The sequence below is a fragment of the Myotis lucifugus genome, unplaced genomic scaffold (genome assembly GCF_000147115.1).
Source record: "Myotis lucifugus unplaced genomic scaffold, Myoluc2.0 scaffold_193, whole genome shotgun sequence".
Taxonomy (NCBI): Eukaryota; Metazoa; Chordata; class Mammalia; order Chiroptera; family Vespertilionidae; genus Myotis; species Myotis lucifugus.
In genome coordinates, this window is record NW_005871241.1 from 187472 (window position 1) to 212363 (window position 24892).

The 24892-nt window shown below is 34.8% G+C and overlaps 1 protein-coding gene across 2 annotated transcripts in view; it reads right to left on the bottom strand.

The window, feature by feature from the left end:
- NCAM2 (neural cell adhesion molecule 2) overlaps positions 1 to 24892 on the bottom strand; it is a 394113-nt gene that overhangs the window by 62163 nt on the left and 307058 nt on the right. For both annotated transcript variants that reach the window (XM_006097004.3, XM_023760797.1), the window contains 2 exons: positions 14032 to 14219; positions 11262 to 11358 (listed from right to left, as the gene is read on the bottom strand). In XM_006097004.3, the coding sequence (XP_006097066.1) occupies positions 11262 to 11358; positions 14032 to 14219 (285 nt within the window). The remainder of the gene's footprint in view (positions 1 to 11261; positions 11359 to 14031; positions 14220 to 24892) is intronic.

Below are 24892 nucleotides of genomic sequence, written 5' to 3' on the forward strand. Positions count from 1 at the left end.
GTGCACCCGAAACGTGTAAAATTTTGTTAACCAGCATCACCCCAATAAATTCAACAAAGCTGTTAAAGAAAAAAATATATATATTTTAAAGTGAATTAATACATTCATAAAATGGGATTAAGAGACATGTGATAAACTTTCTAAAAAAAGACCTATGGTATTCTGAGAATTAGAAATAAAGGAATGTTGCTGCCTATACACTTAATACTTTGAATTACAAAGCTTGCATAAACTGCTGAATGATCTGTATAAATTGCAAGAAAGTATACACTAATCAATTTTTACTAACTGAGCAAGCAAACTGTAAAATATTCAATATCACATTTCATTTATTGAGAAAATAATTTTACTTCTTACTTTTCTCTATAATATCAGCATTTTTTTTGCACTCGAAGAAAACAAGCTTGTGAGAGAGAGGATGGAGAGGGAATGCAGGTATAATTAAAATGTAATAAGAAATATTTTTTGAAACATTAGTATAAATAATCTCTTGTGAAAATGTAAGATTTGTGTGTTGTTTCATTAAAATTATATTAATAATTTGGGGGCAATAGTTATGTGTAGAGAAAATGTCATTATGAACTAAATAAAACTATAAACTATCTGATTAAATTTTATTTATGTATTTAATTAAAATAAACCTTTAGTTGAGATATTTAAGTTTTAATTCTTGTATTTAAAAAATAACTATAGCCCAGCCAGTGTGGAAAGTGCAGGAGGCAGCCGATCAATGATTCTCTCTCATCATTGATGTTTCTATCTCTCTCTCCCTCTCCTTTCTTCTCTTAAATCAATAAAAATATATTAAATAACTATAAATCATTCTTGTGTTTGTTTTTGTTATCAGTCTATTACATTATTTTCAAGCTCAATAAGGTATCCTGAGTGGAACCTTATTTTCTTTTCCAGTTTACAAAACTTTATAAAATGCTATCTGTAAGGTCAAACAAGCAAAAGGAGAAAATAACAAATAAAATATCTCAATAAGGAAATTTATGACACCTCTACTCCAGAAACCTGAAGAATTACAGAAATTAGAAAATCACATTAAACTTTAAAAATATCTCTTTCTGTCTCTCAATCTCTCTCTTTCTTTTCAATATAACATTCAAAATAATCATAAAGTTTAGTAATTTACATATAATGAAGAAATCAAGAGAAGGCTGAGACTCAGAATGCACAAAAGGAGAATTAAGACAGATCAGGAGAACAAAGAAGGGTGGTTAGGGACCAAGATTAAGATCATTCACACTCTCATATTCCCAGTCACTATATACAGAAGCAAAAAAATGGACAGTGAAGATAGGGAAAAGACTGATGCATTTGAAATATGATGCTGGGGGATAGCTCTATAGTACCCTGGCCTGCCAAAGCCATAAGCAAGTGGGCCCTAAAGCAAATGAAGCCTGAAATATTGTTGGAGGCAAAAGATGACAAAATTGAAGTTGTCCTTCTTTGGGCACATTATGAGAAGGCAGGGTTCTTTGGAAAAGACAATAATGCTGGGAAAAATAGAAGGCAGCAGGAAAAGAGACAGACCCCGTATGAGATGGATGGACTCCATGAAACCAGCCATAAGCATGAATTACAAGAGCTGAGCAGGGCTGAGGAGAAGAGGACAGTGTGGACATCACTCATTGGTAGGGCCACGAGGAATCAGAGCTGATTCAATGGCACACATGTTATGTAAATATATAAATAAATATGCTATTTTATCTCTAAAAGCAAAAAAAAAACTTGATTGAAAATAATGCAGTAAATTTCCATTCAGATACAATCAAACATTCATATAAAAATTTAATGGCTATCAAAACCCAAATGTGCTGTATTTGCTGGAGTTAAAAGAGCACACTGTAAATCGTATAAAATATGCCTTATAAATGGTACTGGGTAGGATCCTGGAAAGCAGGTTCATGACATTTTGGGTATGAATGTTGTAAAGAAATGCATAGTGTACATTTCAGCTCTAATTACTAACAGTAAATTCTATGAAGTGCATTATGTTATAACAGGTTTGGAAATAAATGTGTATAACAGTGATGCATTCTAAAGTCTTGCTATTAAAATCTTATTTGGAAATAATTTTAATTATTGGAATATTCTATGTATGATGTAATACATAAATATCATCATGGTTATCATGTTTCTTTATTCCCTAAGTTATAACTGTAGATTATTTTCATCAGTAAGTTTGATCTAAAGGTTGCAGAGAGGCAAAAAAAAAAAATCACACACACACACACAGGTTTTGTGTGTGTGTGTGTGTGTGTGCGCGCGCGCGCGCTGAGTGACTCTCCAATGTCAATTAGGTCTAAGTCAAAGGCGGGGCGGACGTCTGGTCCATGGGCCATATAAGGCCCACAAAATCATTTGGTCTGGCCCTGCCAAGGCATTAGGAGTGAGTTAATTAGATGTTTGATCAAATATAGAAGGCTAATTTTAGGTTGATAATTTGGTATGGCCCACAAATTACAAAAATCCAAATGGCCCTTGGCAGAAAAAAAGGTTCCCCACCCCTGCTCTAAGTGGATATCACAGTAGTAATGATAATCTTCAGTGTGATGATACATTTCACAACGAAAGGTGCTAAGTGCTAAGTAATGGGGGAGAAAAAGAAGGTGTGATTCCTCTTGAGTTCCCACCTTTTTAAAAAATATATTTTTATTGATTTCAGAGAGGAAAGAATAGGGAGAGGTAGAAGCATCAATGATGAGAGAGAATCATTGGTAGGGTGCCTCCTGCATGTCCCCCACTGGGGATCAGGCTTGCAAACCCAGGGATGTGCTCCAACTGGGAATCAAAGTGGGACCTCCTGGTCCATAGGCCGATGCTCAACCACTGCCTCTCCAGACAGGGGTGAGCTCCCACCTTTGACCATAGGGCATGTACATGGTCCTTGGTTCTTACACTGTAAACAGAAGTAGACACTATTTGCTAAGCTGTGCACCTCAACATGGAATACTTCCACAGAAATAAGAGCCTTTTTATCCCTAGCACAATGGTGCTTTCACCAAACTTGGGCCAGTGGGTATCTTTCCCTAACCAGACAGTCTATTTTCACAGCTGCTGACTGTTACCTGATTTTCATTTAGATTTAGTTCGTGTTGGCCTCTTCTTTCTATGCCTGACTAAGAGAAGAAGTATGTTCATGATTTGTGCAGTTCTAGTACTCTTCCTAAACATTTTTGACATTCTAATGTGATGACTTGAATTATTAGATATTTATACATACACACATACATATGTACATGTAACATTGAGAAAAGTGACTAGAATATATCAAGTCCTCAGGAAATATATGATGAATTAAATATATATTTCAGAAATTAAAAATAAAGATATAAAATGAGTCCAAGTGAATAGTGTCTGGTAAGGCTAGAACTAACATCTTGATGTCTTCTTCCCACTTTCTCAATTGTTTTATAATCATATTCTCCTTTGTTCAATCTCTTATGTATATTACTATTAATTAGTCTCACAGTTATTTTCATCTTTCCTGTATCACAATTCTTGTATCCAACTCTTCCTTCCTGTTTCCGCTATTAATTCCCAAGCCCAGGACCTATCTGCCTCTGCCAGTAATGCCATTTGTGGCTCTCAGCTTCCTTTTCTATTGGAAATCGCACCAAATTACAACCCAGATGGTGTGTCAATGCAAAATCAACCTTTCTAGAGCACCACTCTAATCATGCACCCTCCCTGAGCTGGGGATTCAGGAGCTTCCTTTTCTTTACAAAGGCAAACTTATACTTTTTACTCTAGCTTTCAAGATCCTGAATTATCTAACCTCATTGGATATAAGCAAACAGATCATATTGTAAAAGACTATCAAACATAGTCCAATGTTGCAAATGGGGCTTGTGGTTATTAAATTTCATACACAATGCTCCCATCATTATTAGCATATTTTTTCTAAACTAATTCTTCACACTTCCCCAAATCAATAATTAATGAATGCCACCGCCCATCACTGAATAAATAAATAGAAACATTGTGAAAGCATGCATTTCTTTATTTACATTTTTTTCACCTCTACTACTGTGGGATAAAGAGTCTGGCTATGTATCATCAGAATTTACGGATCCAAGTCTAGCCTTGCTGCTTTTGTCAACTGAAACCTTGGACAAGTCCCTTAATCTTTCAACCAAATTGTACCCTACCATTGGATGAACCTATAGTGAAAGTCTGCCTTCCCTTTTCCCATGTTAAACCCACTATCTCTAAAGGGCATTTTTTTTTTAATTTCAGAGAGATGAAGAGAGAGAGGGAGAGAGAGAGAAACATCCATGATGAGAGAGAATCATCAATCAGCTGCCTCCTGCACGCCCTCTACTGGGGACGGAGCCTGCAACCCAGGCATATGCCCTCCTGGTTCACGGGTTGATACTTAACTGCTGAAGCATACCAGCCACACTAAAGGGCAATTCTTTTCCTTGTCTCTTCTCCATAAGATGGCATCATCAGGTAGTTCTTTTCCCCGCCCCTGTTCTTCTCTTTTGGATTTTTATTCTTTTTTCTCTGTTTCATTATCATGAACTATAATGTCTTTTGTGAAAAGGCAAACTTTTTTCAGTTTCACTATCTTCTCAGGCAAAAAAACCCTCTTCTTTTGTTTCCCTGTCACACTATTTGAATATGTTGTTCCTAATTTCTGCCCTGACATCTTTACTTCTTCTGGGAAATTGGTTTCCTGAAATGCTAGAAAAAGTAGCAAGTAAGGCAAGGTTCAGAGTTGCTGACCAGCTCTTCTCCCACTGATGAGGAGGTGATATCGCCAACCTTAGACCAATGGGAAGAGTTTGAAATTTGTAAACCTCTCTTTAAGTGGAAGTACCAAAATGAATATTCTTGTAGAATGTTGTCTTAAACTTTATCCTAGCCTTTTTCTATTGACACTTCACATATATTTCTATCATTTAAGCTACTCCCCTTTATCACAAGGAGTAAAAGGCTAAAATCTTCATTTCTCAGACTCACTTGCTATGGTTCTTAGTGCCATTGGATGAGATACTCATGGAAGGATAAGAATGCTGAAGGTATGTGAATGCCCTTCCCACTTCGCATGAGGGCAAAGCCTGTAGATGTGAATGATGGCGGCAGTCTAGTCGCACAGTTTCTGCTGCAAGGTGGCTGAGATGTTCCTAGAGGGGTAGTTTGGCAGCAGGGCTTCCTGACTGCTGGTTAGCAGTTGCAGTTTTGACCTTGGACTTCACTTGTGGTATTTTGTGACCTTAAAGCCAGAAGACTAGTGGCTATCTCTTGCCTTCCCTTTCCTCTGACTGTCCAATGCTTTTATAGCCACCCAACTCTCTACATTAAATATTTTTCTGCTTAGTTTCTTAATCAATCTCCACCTAATAAACATATTAATGGAATTGTCACATAAAGGATTCAACTTCCTAGATTCAGTAAGACCCTACTCTACAAAGTGTCTATTAACTGCATGTGCCTTATAGACTGTGCTGTGATGGGTTGCATCTACTTCTGCTCTGAGTGGCCACCTTATTTCCAATAAAATTTTTTATATATATTTCCTATGTCAATTGTCACCTTAGTCTAACATTATAGCCAATTTGTAACACATCTGAAAACCTGTAAATTCATTCTTATTTCACTACCCTTCTAGTTTTCTCCAATTCCCAAATCCAAATCATTTTCTATTGATCTATTCTCAGCACTTGATCACATGTTTAAATTGCATCCTCACAAGTAGTTATACTGACTCTCTGAATAAGTGTTTTTAATTGTATTTGTTCATGTACTTTTATGTGTCGATTAAACTAAAGTACTCAAGAAACCTGTTTTGATTATATCATTTTTACCTCTAATATTGTCCATTAAAGTATTCATTTCCTCTTGAGGTATCAATGGAAATTATTTCCTCATACATACCCAAGTCTTGACCCTTCTCAGAAGTCATGATTTCAATATCCCATTATTAACTGGGCATATTAAATATGACTCATAGGCAATTCAAGTAAAACACACTGATTATACATTCAATAATGCATCCAAATCTGAACCAGGCAACATTTTATGTTCCGGGATAAGCATAAAGCAACAATCACTCCTCCTATGGAAGTTATATTCTAGTTACATAAAAGTAAATGTAATATATGAATTAGTTAATGTAAGTATTGGTCAAAAATTAATCAGAGAAGAGAGATTATTTTAAGTGGAAATAAAAAGGACAGTTGGAGTGTTATAATTTTTAATATGTTGGACAAAAATATCTCTGCTAAAAAAAAGTAATATTTGACCAAGGACTTGGAAAAAGGTGAAGGGATTGAGAAGTACAAATTGGTAGTTACTAAACAGTCATGGGGATGTAAAGCTCAACATAGAGAGTATATTCAATAATATTATATTAAGTATGTATGATACCAGGTGGGTACAGGAAATATTGGGGGGACAGTTTATAAAGTATAGGTTTGTCTAGCCACTATACTGCACACCTGAAATTAATACAAAATAATATTGAATTTAAACTGTAATTAAAAAATAAAATTAAAATAAATTGTTTGGGGTATAAATAAATATTGATATAAAAATGAAAATATTAGGGCGAGAAGAAGGTTCATATGAAGAGTGTTTAAAGAAGAAGGCCAGTCCGGGGAGAGAGCTCCTTTCTGAAACAGCAAAGATTATTTTAGGATATTTGAGTTTACATTTATATATTTTCGGCTATGTGGAAAAACATAAAAATTGGCTATGTTGAAATCAGTCTCTAAAATGCTACCAAAGCTCAGCTGGCATGGCTCAGTGGTTGAGCATCAACCTATGAACCAGGAGGTCACAATTCGATTCCTAGTTGCAGGCTTGATCCCCAGTGTGGGATGTGCAGGAAGCAGCCAATCAATGATTCTCTCTCATCATTGATGTTTCTATCTTTCTCTCCCTCTCCTTTCCTCTCTGAAGTCAATAATCATCCGAGAGATGCAAATGAAAACAACAATGAGGTATCATCTCACACCTGTCAGAATGGTTATCATCAATAAACCAACAAATGACAAGTGGTAGCGAGGATGAGGAGGAAAAGGAACCCTTGTGCACTGCTAGTGGGAATGCAGACTGGTGCAGCCACTGTGGAGAACAGTATGGAGATTCCCCAAAAATTTAAAAATGGAACTCCCATCTGACCCAGTAATCCCACTTCTAGAAATATATCCCAAGAAACTAGAAACACCAATCAGAAAAGATATATGCACCCCTATGTTCATAGCAGCACAATTTACAATAGCTAAGATTTAGAAACAGCCTAAGTGCCCATCAGCAGATGAATGGATTAGAAAACTGTGGTGCATCTACACAATGGAATATTATGCTGCTGTAAAAAGGAAGGAACTCCTACAATTTGCAACAGCATGGATGGACCTGGAGAGCATTATGCTAAGCTAAATAAGTCAGACAGAGAAAGATAAATATAACATGATCTCAGTCTTCTGTGGAATATAATGAACAACATAAACTGATGAACAAAAACAGATCCAGAGACAGAGAAGCATCGATCAGACCGTCAAACCTCAGAGGGAAGGTAGGGGAGGGTGGGGGTGAGGGGGAGAGATCAACCAAAGGACTTGTATGCATGCATATAAGCCTAACCAATGGACACAGACACCAGGGGGTGGGGGCATGAGTGGGGGGAAGAGGAGGACTAGGACACATATGTAATACCTTCATCAATAAAGAAAAAATGTAAACTATAAAAAAGTAAAGTAAAAAATAATGTTACCAAAATTGTTCATGATAAACGGATCATGCTGCTTTATGATGAAAAACTTCAAACTTCCCTTGCTGTATACTTGATATAAAATAATGTAAGCATGATGAATGGTTTTAAGATCTATAATTTGATCTCTCACTACCCTTCTATTCATGTCACTACCACTAATCCCTTCCCACAATATCACTCCCCAGTTCTCCATTAAGTGCCTCATTTTTTACCACCCACCTCTTTTCACAGCATGGCTCATTTGTACAGTCACTTTGATTTTTTCCATCTTCCCTTTTTTTCTTCACTAAACCTGTTTCTACTCATTCTTTCAGACTCAACTCAAAAGTTGATACCTTTCATGAGGGGAACGCTATGTAAAATATATGATTGTCTAGCCACTGAGCTATATACTTGAAACAAATACAGAATAAAATTGAAAGGAAGAAAAAAAGCTGATACAGGTTTGGAGCTTTTCCCAAGAAATCCAACCAGAATTCCCTTTTGTGTCCCCAGGAATATGATTCATATTTCTATTGCAACCCTTTTCTTTTATATTCTTATTTGTGAAGATCAGGTGTCATATATTATTTATCTTCAGAATTTCTAAGATCTAGAACAGTGCCTGGCACCTACTAGAAACTCACTCTATATATGTAGAGTGAGTGAATTAACAGATAATTAGGAATTGATGAAGGTATGGATTCCCTCAAAATAATGTCTAGCTATCTTAGTTTCTTTTTTTTCCCAGAGGAGCATGGGTATTAGGAAATTAAGGGGATGACACAAATAGTTTCTGAAGACACAAAAGTTTGTCATATATTTTCTGAACAAAGAACAAGACATAGACTTTTCCAAGTTAAACAATAAAGCCGATTCTGTAAAAGAAAACTGGTTTCACATTCAGTTGGATAAAGTGTTTCCAAATTAATTAAGTTTAACCTGCTTCCAAATTTTATGGAACAAGTATCTGGATAAAATGCAGTCTAGGGACAAGGACAAGTAGATGAGCTATAATTCCATATCTGCACAATTCTGTTCAGTTGACCCAGCTTAACCTCTAAGCAGGTCTCCATTCTCAAAATGACTTGTATAGGCTTATACATGACTTAGGTGAAACTACAGATGAATGCTTCGTGATATTTGTGAGTTAAATCGATCTTGGAAAGAGCGCTAAATCATTGGATTTGACAAGGTCTTATAGGTTAAAAAGATCAGCCCAAACTGACATGATGCGATTAAATGGGCTAAGTATAAAGTCCTGAACTGAGGTTTTTAAAAAATCAATTGCAAAGCATAGCATAGGAGACTTCACTTAATAGCAGTTTTTGTGGGAAAGGTGTAGGATAAAACACAAGAAGGAAAATAAAAGTGACGAAATGAAATGGAATTTTGTATATTTAACAGCTATACAGTGTTCAGAATAACTGAGGTCATGACAGCGTTATCCAATTTCAGTATGCATTGGTCTACAATGTCTAGCTCTATGCATTCTATTTAAAGAGACATCAACAAACTGACTTCTACCCCAAAGAAGAGTGCCCAGTGTGAACTATCACTTGGCTTGCTGACATCTGTTGAGGACATGCCACAGGCTGGTGCTTTGAATGCATCTTCTCACTCAGTCCTCACAACAGTCTTATCAGGTGGACCTTGGAATGGCTGGTGGGGCACTGACACCCCTCCAGTCAGGAGCTCTCTCCCCAGTGCTAGAAGTGCTGCCTGTTGATAGCCTACAGCCCAGGCGCTGCCCTAAAACTGCATGAAGAGGTGAATTTATCAGAAAAAGTGTCAAAGAAGGTAAGATCATTGTATTAAGGTTCAATACAAAAAGCTTACAGTTAAAAGGTGAATATGACACTAATGAAATAAATGAAGAAAGTTAAGAAGATAATGAATTAAATTATTTGATGAAGTTTAGAAGTTAGAGTAAAAGTCATTTAAGAAAATCTTCTTAAAAAATATACATATAAATAAATATATAGAGTGCTTTGTCAGATCCTGATCTACTGGAAGGAGAAAACTTTAAGGAAGGAATCAATTAATTATATGGTTGCAGTTTAATTTACCTTTATGTGTTCTACATTTCTAATTTGCTCAAATATATATACTTAAATAAAAAAGAAAGCATGTTTCCTACCTAGAAATTAAAATTATCAACTAGGAGTTGCATCTGCCTTTGCTGTATCTCTATATCTAACTGTACGTGTCCTTCACATTTTTGTAAAAAGTTAATATTAAAAATGGTTATCAAATACATATGTGAAATATCTTATTTCCCATTAATTAATATAAAAACAATTAATTTTGATCCAACACATTTCATTTTTCTAGAATTTAATTTGCTTGTATAATGGTTCATTTATATGCTTAAGTGCAGTCTTTGTCCCATATTTTCCATTGAGATTAATTTTCTAATAACTTCATGGAAGACAATAAATATACTGTATTTATTCTTTCCTTCGTCCCTCCTTTCTTCTGTCTTAACTCACTCTCATCTTAATTTTTTTCCTTTTGGCTTTTCTTCCCTAAAACCTTTTCACACAATCTCTTCTCTTCCTTCTTTCTCATTGTAGTAGACCTTAAATTGGACAATTGCAGGTTTTCTAGTTACATAATAATTTGAGTATTATGAACTTTAATTTCTCTTTTGGCCATTACTACTAATGATATTACTTTTGTGAATGTGCAATAAAAATATATTTTATAACTTAATATGCAATGATAGTGATGTATAAGAACTCTACTTAAAAAAGGTTTTAAAATATTTTATGAAAGCTATTTATTATATTAAAACATAACACTTCAGTAATTTTCTAATATTTGTCTACCTAGTCTTAGAATACAATAAATCACATTTTTGTATCATTTGAGCTACAAAAAATAGAAAACATGTATATTTCCAAATTTCTAATCAGTCTTGTAAAACATAACAGCAAATTCTATAAATATATATAAGTGTGTTTGTATATTTATATTACATATACAATATAAATAACTGAAAATATAGTTGGATTTCTAATTAAAATAAGTTTTACTCCATGTTATTACTTCTATATATTTAAGTTTTAGGGGAAGAGCTAGAATGTTTTTATATAAAAAAGAATAAGACTTTTTTAAAAAAAAGTTATATAACCATAAATTTTCTATTTTCCATAAAAATAAGTTTACTATTTGCACTTTCAAGTTTAGAATTTTTAAATATATTAATTTTAGATAATTTTTTCTAAGGTGTCTTTTATTTTGAAATTTTTTTACCAAATTCTCACTATTCTTGAAATATAATATTATTTATTAAGATATGTCTCCTATTTCTTTTATACCTATCCCACTTATAAATTTGAGGGAATTAGAATCAGGGTGTAAAGTCAATTTTTATTAGTAAATACATTCTATGTTCTCACTGTATGCCAGATACAACTATTCCAAATTTTTATGCAACGCCTCATGTTTTAGAACAAAATCCTGAATCATAACTTATTGAAATGTAAATGCTATTTGCTTACATAAATGTTATATGAGATTTCAAAAGTTATTATGCTATACTTACCAGCCAGAGCAAGAATATATTCTTGAAATCTCGTTCCTATACGATTTGTGGCTGTGCAATTATAGCGTCCAAAGTCATTGTCAGATGTAGGTGCAATCTAAAATAATAATAATACAATTTTTACAGTTTTAAAACAATATCACAGAAGTTTTAAAATAGACTAGCATGTCTAGCATCTTCATATATATTTTATTATTCAGAGTTCCTTGCCATAACTTTTTTCCTACATTAAGTCAATATCAATATACTAAGTACTATAAATCCTTTAAAGATGTAATCCATGGAATTATACTATCCATAGGACCAGGCAAAAATAGTTTATCTATCAATATATTAAGTAAATTAATGTCACCATTTTGTTACATCTGTTGATAGAAAAAAATCATTAGGTATTTATATGTGTAAAGCTCAGAAAGAAGTAGACTTTGAAAAACATATATTCTGCAATCACTGCAGATGTGAACTTGTAACACACAAGAAACTTTTACCAAAAGTACTAACTCTTTGTTTACTCTATTTTAGCCTAAGATCAGGCAGATTTAAAGTTCAAGAAAGGCTCAAAATATGTCATATTTCTCCTTCTTATGATATTACTTAACATAAAATATCAATGAAGGATGGAGATTCATTCCTAGAAAATACTTTACTGAAAGGTATTTTGTAGGAAAGCACTCCCCTTGTGTGGTAATTCCTGTAGAGAGGTAGATTATTTTGATATCTAATAACAGGTTATCTTGCCTCCATTTCTGTTCAATTCCTATCATTCTCTTTCATTTTAGGTAGAACATAGATGACCGCAATCCTTACACATTTGAAATCCATAATTTAATTAACCTTCTGGGACTCTATTACTGAACATTGGGAACAACCTTATAATTCTGATGTACCGAAATTCTGAAGGACTACTTCAGAAAAGAGATTCGATTATAGTAATTGATAAAATTTTCAATCCCAGTAAGTATTATTAAGAGAGAAAATGATTACAAGAGTTGACGTTAATTTCAACTCTATCCCACAAGGGGGAAAATGATTTTGTGGTAATGGGAGGCTATTAACTAAATAGTCAATTTTGAGGTCCACTGAAGTTGGTAATTTTGAAAGATACAAAAAAGTTGTGTTGTTCATTCTCTAGTTAGCTGTCCATCTAGGAATAGAGCAAAGGCTTAAGACTAGAAGTTTTAACGGCTCTCAAATAAGTACTCTTAACTGATTAAATATTCATTTTTCTTACATTTAGTTTTTAATGAACCAGGCTAATTTAACTCAAATAACTTTACTAATGAAGAGGGAATTTGGCTAAAAAATGTCTTTATTCTATAGGTATATGAGAACGTTATTTGTAAATTCCATAGGAAAGAATGTCTACTGAATATGAAAGGCCAGATGGATACACAGCCATAGGGCACAATATGCCAACCAAGGTAAGAGGTTCCACCATAAACCATTGATTCTGTCACCTTGATCTCAAACTTCTATTCTCCAGAAATGTGTGGGGGTGAAAATAAAAGTTTCTTTTGTTTAAGCAACCACGTCTGTGATCTTTGGTTTTGGCAGCCAGAGCACACTAATATATTGCCCCAAAGCAGTTAAATACATCGGTTTTTAGTTATGGTTAAATTCCTAAAATTTAGGTAAAATCTGACTAAATGTTTTGTGAAATTGAGTTCCATGTCAACCTGCCAGTAGCTAGTTCTAATACAAAGAAACCAATTTAAATTGATTTAGACAAAGTGATTTAGCTATCAGTCAATTATCCAAATGTTTGGGAAAGTGATGGCTAAATCCTTTTATCAACCAAACTTTTGCCTAAGTCCAATTGCCAGGTAGTGGAGTTTATATGGGTCCAATGAGAATATCTTTAAGTTCATGCAGTATGGATTATCAGATGTTATTCTAAAACATAGATTTTTAAAAAGTAGTTCACTATGTCAACCTAATGTCTGCAGTAAGTTCGTCATCAATATGGTGACTCCCCAGGAGCCAAGGAACACCAGGTTGTCAAAGGAACAGTGCCTCAGGCTCAAGTTGGAAAGAAAAGGGGAATGGAGTGATGTAAATTGAATTAGTGGGAAATGTAGCATCTGTTCAGCTAAATAAGACTGTTGTATTGAAGAACATTCCCAACTGTTCTGAAAGCATCATAAATTGGAAGGGTTGGTGATCACTGTCATAGGCATATAAACTTCGGAAATTAGTGCACGCACAATCTGCAATTAGTAAATAAAAGGTATTGTATTCAGACAGAATTTAAAGGCCATGCACTTGGCAGCACAAAACAATTATCTACCATCTTAATTGTAAAAATAAAATGAAATGAGGCATTAAGTAAGTAAATCTGGATTATTGAGGAACTAGTGAATATATAGCGAGCGCATTGCATGTATGTATGCCAGTCTAAGGAGAAGGAAGTGTCCCCACAGAAGCGATGACTAGGATAAACACTGAAATTGTAATTTGTGCCTCAAGAGCTGACAAATCACCTCCCTATTTGTCATGATATAATCGTTTTTATTTTGCAAAAAGAAATTAATGAGAAATAATGACTTTTGCTATACACTCATATTTCTATATAAATAGTGAATGTTAATCATTAATGGGCCATAATCCAAATGCATAAAGTTTCCCTTTCAGTAAATAGATATAGGTTTTATATGCATTCTGTAACATAAACATATGGTAGTATATTTATATATTAAGATCTTTAAACATATTCTAAAATAATAGGTAATGACTAAAATAGTATAATTTTGATATGTCCATGAAGACTTACCTCTAATATCATCTTTCTTCCTGTACTATATGTCTTTAAATTAGTAGTGTTTTTAGCTGGCAGGACTAATTTCTCTCTTCTCCAGTGGACTGATGCTGGCGGATTAGATTTCACATCACAGCTTATGTTGATCGGATTTCCTTCCCAAGAATAATAAATTGTTTGGTTTGATATGAACTTGGGAGCATCTATAAAGCAATAGAACATAACCAATTTATACTGCTTTTCATTAAGATAATCACTTACTTACTATAAACAATAGCAAGTATGACTTGACTACAAAAAGCAATTCTAATTTCATATATTTAATATGTGATATCAGAACTCATGAATATAAGTCATTTGACTGTTTCATCAAATAATTTTAATATTAATATAAGAGCATTCAAAGTTGAACAATTATCAAAATATGAAACAATGCTCAGAGTTAAGTTTGCTTTTAATATTCTGACAAAAAATATCTAACCAGTAAATTAATGGCTACCCGCATTTGAAATCTGCTTCTCAAACCACAGGTATTGTAAAGTGAGATTTTAGTATAAAATAACAAAATCAGTACCTTATATATTTTTAAATCTTGCCCTAATCATATAGTTTCTCTGAAAAATATTTTGAAACAGATTCCTAAAATGTCATTTCCAGTTTTTATTAAATAAGAGATGACTTAATTTAGTCAACAGTTAATTTGAAAGTTAATGAATTACTATGATGCCTTGTCAATTTTTAGGCCCCTTCACCAGACCTCAGTTAAAAGAAATAACAATTAACAGAAAATTGACAATATAGTGTGTCATTTCATTGAAATAGCTTAATTGTGGAGACATATAAATATGCACCTTACTCTGGGTCCACTCTAGAACTTTGGCATAGTGCAAATGTCAATCAATCATAATCTTTTTAAAATTTATTTTAGAAAGAGGAAGGGAGAGAGGGGAGGGAAGGAGGGAGAGAGAGACATCCATCAGCCTCCTTCCACAGGTGCCCTGACTGGTAATGGAATCTGCCATCCACAGACTATATATCAGATACATAACAGTAATCAAAAACTAATGATCAAGTAATCATTTAAAAATTCTTGTCCTATATATAATTTATTGCATGGTTTTAATGCCAATCTCACACAGAAGTATGAAATGTTGATTAAATGTTTTTATGACAAGACTTTTTTACATTTTATTCTATTCAATCTTCTTAATAACTTTGTGTAAGGTGGTACCCTGTTGTAAGCACGAAGGATCTGGATTAAGAGCTGTCAAGCTTATTCTAGTACCAAATTGTAGGTCTGGGATGTGAATCTAGGGTGATTTTTTTTAAAGGGGAGAATGATGATTTTTATTTTTTAATATATTTTATTGATTTTTTACAGAGAGTAAGGGAGCGGGATAGAAAGTTAGAGACATCAATGAGAGAGAAACATCCATCAGCTGCCTCCTGCACATGCCCTACTGGGGATGTGCCCGCAACCAAGGTACATGCCCTTGACTGGAATCGAACCTGGGACCATTGAGTCCGCAGGCTAATGCTCTATCCACTGAGCCAAACCGGTTAGGGAATCTAGGGTGATTTTTAACCATGGTCCATTATATTTCTACTCAACCTAGAATCAAAATTTTAATTTTCATTGCTATCTACATTTTGGTGATGTGGACTCTATCATATATTATTGAGGGGAATATAGTTAACACAATTCCTTAGGGGAATAAAGAGCCTTAAAAAGCTTTATAATTTTAATTCTGTAATCTAGTCCTAGGTATCTCTAAAAATAGTAAGTTGAAATATTATCAAATGTTTGTATCAAGTAATTTTTTAAAATACATTTTTATTGATTTCAGAGAGGAAGGGAGAGGGAGAGAGAGATAGAAACATCAATGATTAGAGAGAATCATTGATGGACTGTCTCCTGCATGCCCCTTACTGGAGATCAAGCTCACAACCAGGGCATGTGCCCTTGACTAGAATTGAACCTGGGACCCTTTAGTCCCTAGGCTGATGCTCTATCCCCTGAGCCAAAGCAGTGGTCGGCAAACTCATTAGTCAACAGAGCCAAATATCAACAGTACAACGATTGAAATTTCTTTTGAGAGCAAAATTTTTTAAAATTAAACTATATAGGTAGGTACCTTGTTATTAACTTATTTAGGGTACTCCTAAGGCTTAGGAAGAGCCACACTCAAGGAGCCAAAGAGCCGCATGTGGCTCGCGAGCCGCAATTTGCCGACCACGGGGCTCTAGGGCAATATATCAAGGACTTTTAACGCATTGTTATTTTAATAACAAAAACTCAAAATAACTTAATGTACCACAAAAGAGGATCGGCTAAATAAATAGTAACACATCTTGGCACTTAGGTGCCATGTCTGCTCACAATTACATTCTTGATGGCTTACCCAGGGTAAGAAGCTTACTTTGTTCTCAAAAAAAAATGTACATTAAACTTACTGAAAATTAAACAATTCTCAATTCAACATTTCAGTTACATTGAACAGGAGGTGTTTTTAAGATGAAAAGAAAATAAAAAACTTTTTCAAGGCCTTGAAGATTAAGTGAAAAATCTACTTAGGGACGCAACTATAAGAGAAGCTAATATTCTAATATTCAAACTAAACAGCTAAGATTCTATCTATATCTACCTCTACTTATAAAAGATTTTATTACTGCTTAATATGTACAAAATATAATCTCTTTATCATTATAATATTCTAGGGAGATACTTAGGAATACTTCATTTGAATAAAAATATAGCCCAATATGAAAATCATACGTGCTAATAGAACTGTTAATAGCTGACTCACAGTCTACTTTGTCCACAATATGGCATCTATGTGTATATGTATTATATTATAATTTAACCATAAATGTAGGGCAGGATTTTTTTTTTGTAAAACTAATTGCCACTAATTACTTGCCTATGATCTTAGTAGGAATTTAATTCAGAATTACTGATGTTGAATGCAAACATGCTACAGGCTATCCACGCTACACTGAAAGCTACATTAAAAATGTTCTTTGTGGGGTGAAGCAACAGAATATTGATATTGCACATCTACAATATAACAGAAACTAGATTCCTGTATATTATCTGTTTTGTAAATATCAAAACAGTAGCAAGACAGCCATATTCACTGGCACAAGATGGTCAGGTCTAACATCAAACAATAGGGGTTGGTCCATTGTTTGAAGATGGATGTGACTCTGGGAAAGACAACATGTGAGGACTACAGCCTAAGAAAGATGCAGCATAGTTCATCTTGAAAAATCAAAAATTGTACCTTCCACAAATTTAGGCCATTTACAAAAAAGTAGGCCTTTTGCATCATAGAAGGCTTCTCGTGTTGTATGCAGGGAAATAAATTTTTCCAGTTCAAAAAAGTAAGAAAATTCAGAGGAGTAGAGAGGAATATGGCATAGGCAGTAACTATCACTTTAATAAGCTAATATCTCTATTTTGTTATTATTATTTTAATTCTCACCTGAGGATATTTTTCAGTTGATTTTTAGAGAGAGTGGAAGAGAGAGGGAAAGACAAAGAGAAATATCAATGTGAGCGAAACACATTGGTTGGTTGCCTCCTGCATGTGCCCCGACCAGGGCCTGGAGAGGAACCTGCGACCAAGGTATGTGACCATGGCCGGAATCGGACCCAGGAACCTTCAGTTCACAGGCCGATGCTCTATCCACTGAGCCAAACCAGCCAGGGCAATAAGTTAATATCTTTAAAATTGGAGAATGCATGAGAGGCAATAATACAAGGTGCTTGGTGGTGAAAATATTGAGAAGTAAATTATCTTTAGGCTCCCATATCTTTTACGTAATGATTATATGATTAATAAAAATGTATGCATTACTTCATAGACTGCAAGAAGATGAATATGTCAAGCTGGCTATAAAATGAATACAGACTTTAAAAATCAAGGAACTAAGTTCACGTAGCTGTCATCACAAGGGAAAGATCTCTAAAGAGAAATTATTTTGATTTCATTAAATGGCAGCTGGTTAGGCAGAAGGCTGAGCTGGATCACTTCAGCATTCCGAAGCGCTTATATCCATGACCTCGACTGACTCTCTTATTTCAAGTTTCCAGCATAAGAAGCAAGCACAGAAGTGTACCAGCATCTGAATCTGTCACTTTCTCCAAGTTGGGGTCAGGAGAGTCATATTCCAGCTGCACCAGGAGACATCAAAGAAACGTTTAAGGCTGCCTTCAGACTCGGTGACAAGTCTCTCCTGTTTTGATCCATGTGCTTTGTGTTTTATTAATTTCTTCGCCTTTTGCGGGGACTTAGAGCTGAATGTGCAGCCGGCACTCATCACTACATTCCTGTCACTGTCCAAGGCTTCCTGACTTGATTACTTGCTTCGCACAAGCTTTCATTCACTTGCTCTTATCGTTTCCTCTCAGGCTGGGCAGGCTGTTTGGTCTGAACATGGCTTACTTGTGGTTGGTACCTGTGACCTGAGTCAAGTCTTACTTCTTGCTGAGCGCTGGCCTGAATTTCTGAATGCTGTCTGCTCATGAGAGGACTGAAGCTGATGACAAAATACAACACAGGCACTGGCAACTAAAATATAAAAATATCTGACCTGAATTCTCATTTTTATGAATAACAGAATCAGGGAACTCACTAAATCAATTCACTATATACTATCCATTTTGTGAATCAAATTGAAAAACATGATCATGGTAAGATTTACAAATAAAGAAAAATAAACTTAGGTCTTTTAAAATCATATTGACAACGCAGGTATTGTCCCTGTAAAACAGTATTGCACACTCTCATATAATTTACATACTGTGGTGAAATATTGTCCTTCTAGTCATCCTACTCTGTGGTATACAACTTGAAATATTTTCTTCTTTAATATTAGATTTTTAAGAACCACAAATAATAGCAACAATTATTTGAATATGTAATAAAATATTCTATTTTAAAAGCTTTGGCACTCGCCCTAGCCATTTTGGCTCAGTGGATAGAATGTCAGCCTGCGGACTGAAGGGTCCTAGGTTCGATTCCAGTCAAAGGCACATGCCTGAGTTGTGGGCTTGATCCCCAGTAGGGGGCATGCAGGAGGCAGCCAATCAATGATTCTCTCTCATCACTGATGTTTCTTTTTCTCTCCCTTCCTCTCTGAAATCAATAAAAATATATTTTAAAGACTTTTTTTTTAAAAAAAAAAAGCTTTGGCACTCATTCCTCACCAATAAATCAGAGTATATAAAAATACCATTCACTTCTCTCCATTGCCATGACTACACCCATGTTCAAGGCCATAATCACTACCTGGCCAACTTTAGAAGCCCTCTCCTTCCTGGCTGACTGGCCTATCAGTTTCTCTTTTACGATCGTATTGCTATCCTGCTTAAAATTTTCTAAAAGATTCTCTACACACTTCTTAAATCAAAATATTTTATGATAGTTTTATAAAGTTCTACATTAGTTGGCCTATACCTTTCCTCTGGCCTTGTCAATATTTGGGTTAACTTGGTTCCTTAAACTGTAATCATCCCTAACCTTTCCTGCTTTCAGACCCTTGTCTACCTGTCTCATCTATCTAATCACTTTTTGATGTATTTCATATTAATGTAGTTGTGTGTGTTCCATATCCCTAATTGAAGCATAAATCCCATGAGAGCAGGACAGCGTTGCCTTTCCTACAGTTCTGTGCAGCACCTGAATTTATATTTGATGCTCAGTGAATAACAAATGAATGAATGAAAACCCAGGATAAGTATGTATTCCAGACATCAACACTCCATTTAACAGCAGAGGAAAAGCATACAGGTATGTGTTTGACTTTCCTAAAATCACAGAACTTAGGACTTTAATGCAGTATCAATTCTATAGCAATACATTTTCTTTCATAGACCCTTATTGCCTATTTTGTGAAGAAGCCAGCCCCTTAAATTAGCTAAGAATTAATTGTACACTTTTTTATATATCTAAAATACCTTGATGCTCTGTTCAGTCATTAAGTTTTCTCACTTGATTTATGATGAGGGAAACTACCAAGGGAATAAAAGCTAATATATCCTCTGGCACTTTTAGAGGATAATTTAATTAATAATTTCATAGATCCAGTTCTACTGTACGTTCACTCTTATGCCGAATCAGCTACGGCAATTAACTAGATTCATTCTATGTGTCGTGGGAATTCTAATGGCTACATGGAATACTAAGTTAGATGTGTGTTTATTGCCAATTTAACCATAGTACTAGATGTGCATTTTCCATACTAAATTTGAACAACCAAATTATACATAAATCTCAGCATACTTTATGACCCCAGAGTCACTAGCATAATTTATATTAAGATATGCCTATATTTGAATTCTTAGCACATACTTTAACTGTTATTAGTGATACAAGTATTATTGGTTATAAGAGAAGTTTGAATATAAAGTAAATTATTCCTCTTTCTATATTTTTCTTCTTTTACTTGTCTTAATATTTCTCCTCCTTAAATCACATATATAAATATTAATAAAAGTATTTTACTACTTAAGGCTATTTTATCCTTTATTATTGCTTTATATATTGAATTTTCTGTAAATAGCTATGGTATTTTAAATACTATATTATTATGAATAATTTCCTATATAAATCTAGGAAACAAAGCTTCATTGAATCTTATAAAATTTCCTGAGTCATCAAAAAAAATGGTTGGTCCCAGGGATACAGCAGTGTTAAAATTATTTTATTAATAAAAATAATGTCAGTTTCCTCAGAATCTGTCTGATTTAGCAGTAGCACAGCTTGTAACTTATGTAATTTGGTTTATTAATGTGAAACAACTTCAGTGTGTCACTCTATTAAAGCTGAAAAAAAACTATCAAGTAAAATGTAAATATTTTATTTATTTACTTAATTTGATATCTGTCCTTAAGTTTGCATAAAGCTCTACAAACTTAATTCATTTCTTAAACTTCCCAGTTCAATCAAGCCTTTATGACTTAAAAAACAACAACAATCAAAAGCAAACTAAAACATTTCCACTATTTTATCTTACAGTGAGTGGTTGTGCATCCAACAATGCTACCTATTATATGCATAAGGGAATATCTGGGTCACAAAATAGAAAAAAAAACTCTCAATATTCAGAATTATTGCCTGCATAATAACAATAACAATAATTACAACATTAGAAATAATAATAGTGATGATAATAGCTAACAGGCTACTTGTGACCTGTTAATGCATGTTTTGTAATCAAATTAGCCACAATTACATTACATTAGGTATGGTTATTATCACATTTTACCTTTATATTTATCATGTCTTAGTTGGAAGACTGAAATGTAGGGAAGTTTGTAACCCTTTTCTACTTCACTTTAAGTCTCCCAGATGAAAATTGGTAACCACTGCCACATATTTATAACTTTCAGGTAACCATAATACTATTTAATTGGAATTAGATCACAATTACTTTCTGTTTAATTGCTGTCTAATTGACATATATTTTATTTTTAATGTGCATTCAATTAAAACACCTTTTTAATTTAAAGACGTAAACTATCATCAAAATTTAATTGCTTTTACATAAATAGAGCAAAATATTTTGATGTATGTGAAGAAAAGTAAAGCAATTCAGTTATGATTGGAAATTAATCATATGTGATACATTTTCAGATCACTGCATCATAGTAAACAAAAAAATGTACAGCTCCTCCTGAAATAATAGTTTATTGACATGGGTCTCCATTTTTAGACAGTATTTGGGGGGAAGAGGGTTAAAAATGTGTGCTCTTTGTTTTTGTTTCCCCGTGATAAACTAGCATATATTAAGCATTAGTCATATTAATTTAATGAATGAATATGGTAATAAATATAAAACAGATGGTAGTATACTGCTATGCACAATCCTATTTAATAAAACCTTAATATGCAAATTGCCCAAATGGCAGAACGACTGGTTACTATGATGCGCACTGACCACCAGGGGGCAGGCGCTCAATGCAGGAGCTGACCCCTGGTGGTCAGTGTGCTCCCACAGGGGGAGTGCTGCTCAGGCAGAAGCTGGGCTTGTGGCTGGCGAGCACAGTGGCAGTGGCAGAAGCCTCTCCTGCCTCCGAGGCAGTGCTAAGAGAGAGGGCCTAAGCTGGCAGGAGGACATCCCCTGAGTAGTCCAGGATTGCGAGAGGGCACAGGCCAGGCTGAGGGACCCTCCATGCCCCACCCAGTGCACGAATGTCATGCACCGGGCCTTTAGTTGTATTATAAAAATTGTTTTATAATAAAATTAATAAATTTTTAAAGTCAGAGCAATTAAATAAAAAGTATACAGAAGCAGGAACACACATATAGTCTAAAGGAGTAATGCTGTATATAAAAAAGATTTAATCGAGGAAGCATTTCTTTAACCTTTTATGTTCATTTAAAAATGTTTTATTGTTATTGTCAATTTTGTTAAAAGGGTAACCAAGTAGTTTCTGTCATCATTTGAGAAGGAGAATTATTTTTGTATGCCACTGAGTTTGGATTGTTTACTATGTATAATTATTGTGCCATCAGCTGATGATGTATCTCACTGCATTGGGTTATTTTTTTCTCTTTAGCCCTTTTCACTGTTTGCCCTATTATATATTATGCTACTCTATTTTGTCTATTATTGGTTTACCTTGTTAGGATGTAAGGTCCATAAAGTAAAGTTTTTGCTTGCTTTGTTGAATTCTATATACTCAACACCTGAAAAGTGCTTGGTGTATAGTACATGCCCGATAAAAAATTGTTGAATTAGAAAAATGTAATTAAGATCCTAGCCTGATTCATAAAATCATAGGTTTAGATCCATCTCTTCTTCTTTACAGATCAAGAAATTAAAGCTTGGATTAAGTAAAATAAATTGTCCTAGGATTAGATCCAGAAGATTCACTAAAGTCTAAAGATAGCTGCTAATACTATGCTTTTGAAAAATATGTTTTCGTAAGCACGATATATTAGAAAACTGCCATCTGGTTTAAATTACCACAAACTATGAGCTAGCTTAAGTCAGTAGATAGATATCAATACATAGACAATACGAGGTAAAACGAGTCCTTGCCTCTGTTTCACTGAAACTAAGAACTCAGAGGATTTGAGGGTTTATGGCCACAGAGTTCTGGCGGATTGGATTCAAGGTTTGGACAGGTCTTTTTCAAGAATCAAATACCTTAACTTTGGTGGCCATGTTATTCTGTACTAAGGTGTAAAGCGGTAAATCCAAGTTGAATCTATTGACAAGAGGTCCTAGGGAGGAGGAGGAAGTGGGTCAGTGCCTCTTCTCTGCTCTCCATCATATGAGGACAGAACTAGAAAACAGCACTCTGTAATCAGAAAAAGCTCTCACCAGAACCCAGCTCCCTCACCCCCCCTCCCCTCGCTGGCGCCCTGACCTCAGACTTTCAGCCCCTGACACTGTGAGAAGTAAAATTCTGTTGTTTATAAGCTACAGAGTCTATGGTACTTTGCTATAGCAGCCCAGACAGAGTAAAAGGCAGTGAAAAGTCTGCCATGGGTCTTCATGAATCTTTCAGGATTTTCAAGACGACAAAACTCAGTCCCGGAGGCTTGGTATGATGTAATCTCAGATGCTATTTCAGTGGGCAGATTCACCCTGTGAAATCCTGCACCAGTTCCATCTGTGAGGTAGCCTTCTCTATCAAATCAAGAACGCTCACAGCTAAGGACTGAATGTATGTGCCCTACCCGCACCCCATCGTCATGCGTTGAAGTGCTGTTACTCAACGTGATGGTATGTAGAGGCTGGAGGTTTACAAGGTGATTAGTTTTAAATGAAGTCATAAGGGTGCAGCCCCAGGATGGGATTAATGCCCATAAAGAAACGGAGAGCCCGACTGGTGGGGCTCAGTGGTTGAGCGTCAACCTATGAACCAGGAGGTCACGGTTTGATTCCCCGTAGGGCACATGCCTGAGTTGTGGGCTGGATCCCCAGTGTGGGGCGTGCAGAAGGCAGCCAGCCTATCAGTGCTTCTCTCTCATCATTGAGGTCTCCATCTTTCTCTCTCCCTTCCTCTGAAATCAATAAAAATATATTTTAAAAAAAGAAAGGAAGAGAACAGAGGTGTCTCTCTTTTTGTGCACATGTACCAAGGAAAGGCCAGGTGAGGACATACCAGCAAGAGGGTCTCACCAAGCACCTCACCAGGTGGTATCCTGATCTTGTCTTCCAGCCTCCAGAACCATGAGACATGCATGCCCTTTTAAAAGGTACCCAGTCTATGGTATTTTATTATAGCATCCCAGACGAAGGCAGTCATTGTGCCAGTGAGAACTGAGATCCCTGGGCAAGGGGCTCATTCCAGAGAAAGGGTGAAAGCTCTGGTAAATTGGAGGTAGGGTTCCATATTTCTGGGCAATGTGCATGCATTCCATAGAATTAATAAATCTTTGTTAAGCAGGTGCTAAGAGACAGTGATACATCCAGAAGTTACAGAAAATGACTATTTTAATATAACTGTTTGATATGTGCTTGTTTATCTGTAAGGTTTATCCTTTCAAAGGTTGGATATTTCCTAATAGTCCTTAAGAATGCTTTATTACCATAATTTCTGAAGTGCGTTTTAACAACATTGGATTTGAATAAAATAATATCTGTAAGATTTAGGTAAAAATGTGCTAAAACTAGAATAATTGATAGCATCTGTGTGTGTGAGAAATGGGATATTTCAAATATTCCCTGAGGATTCATGGAAAGTTTGGGTTAAAAAAATGCAGCAAAACGGAAAAATATTTTTCACCTTTCTCTTTTAATATTCTATTATTTTTATCTGCTAGCTATACAGATAAGCCTTGTATTTCTCCCAGATGCTGTCCTTGAAATTATACTGAATATTAAGCCTAAATAGCGGCTGGCATTAGAACCAATT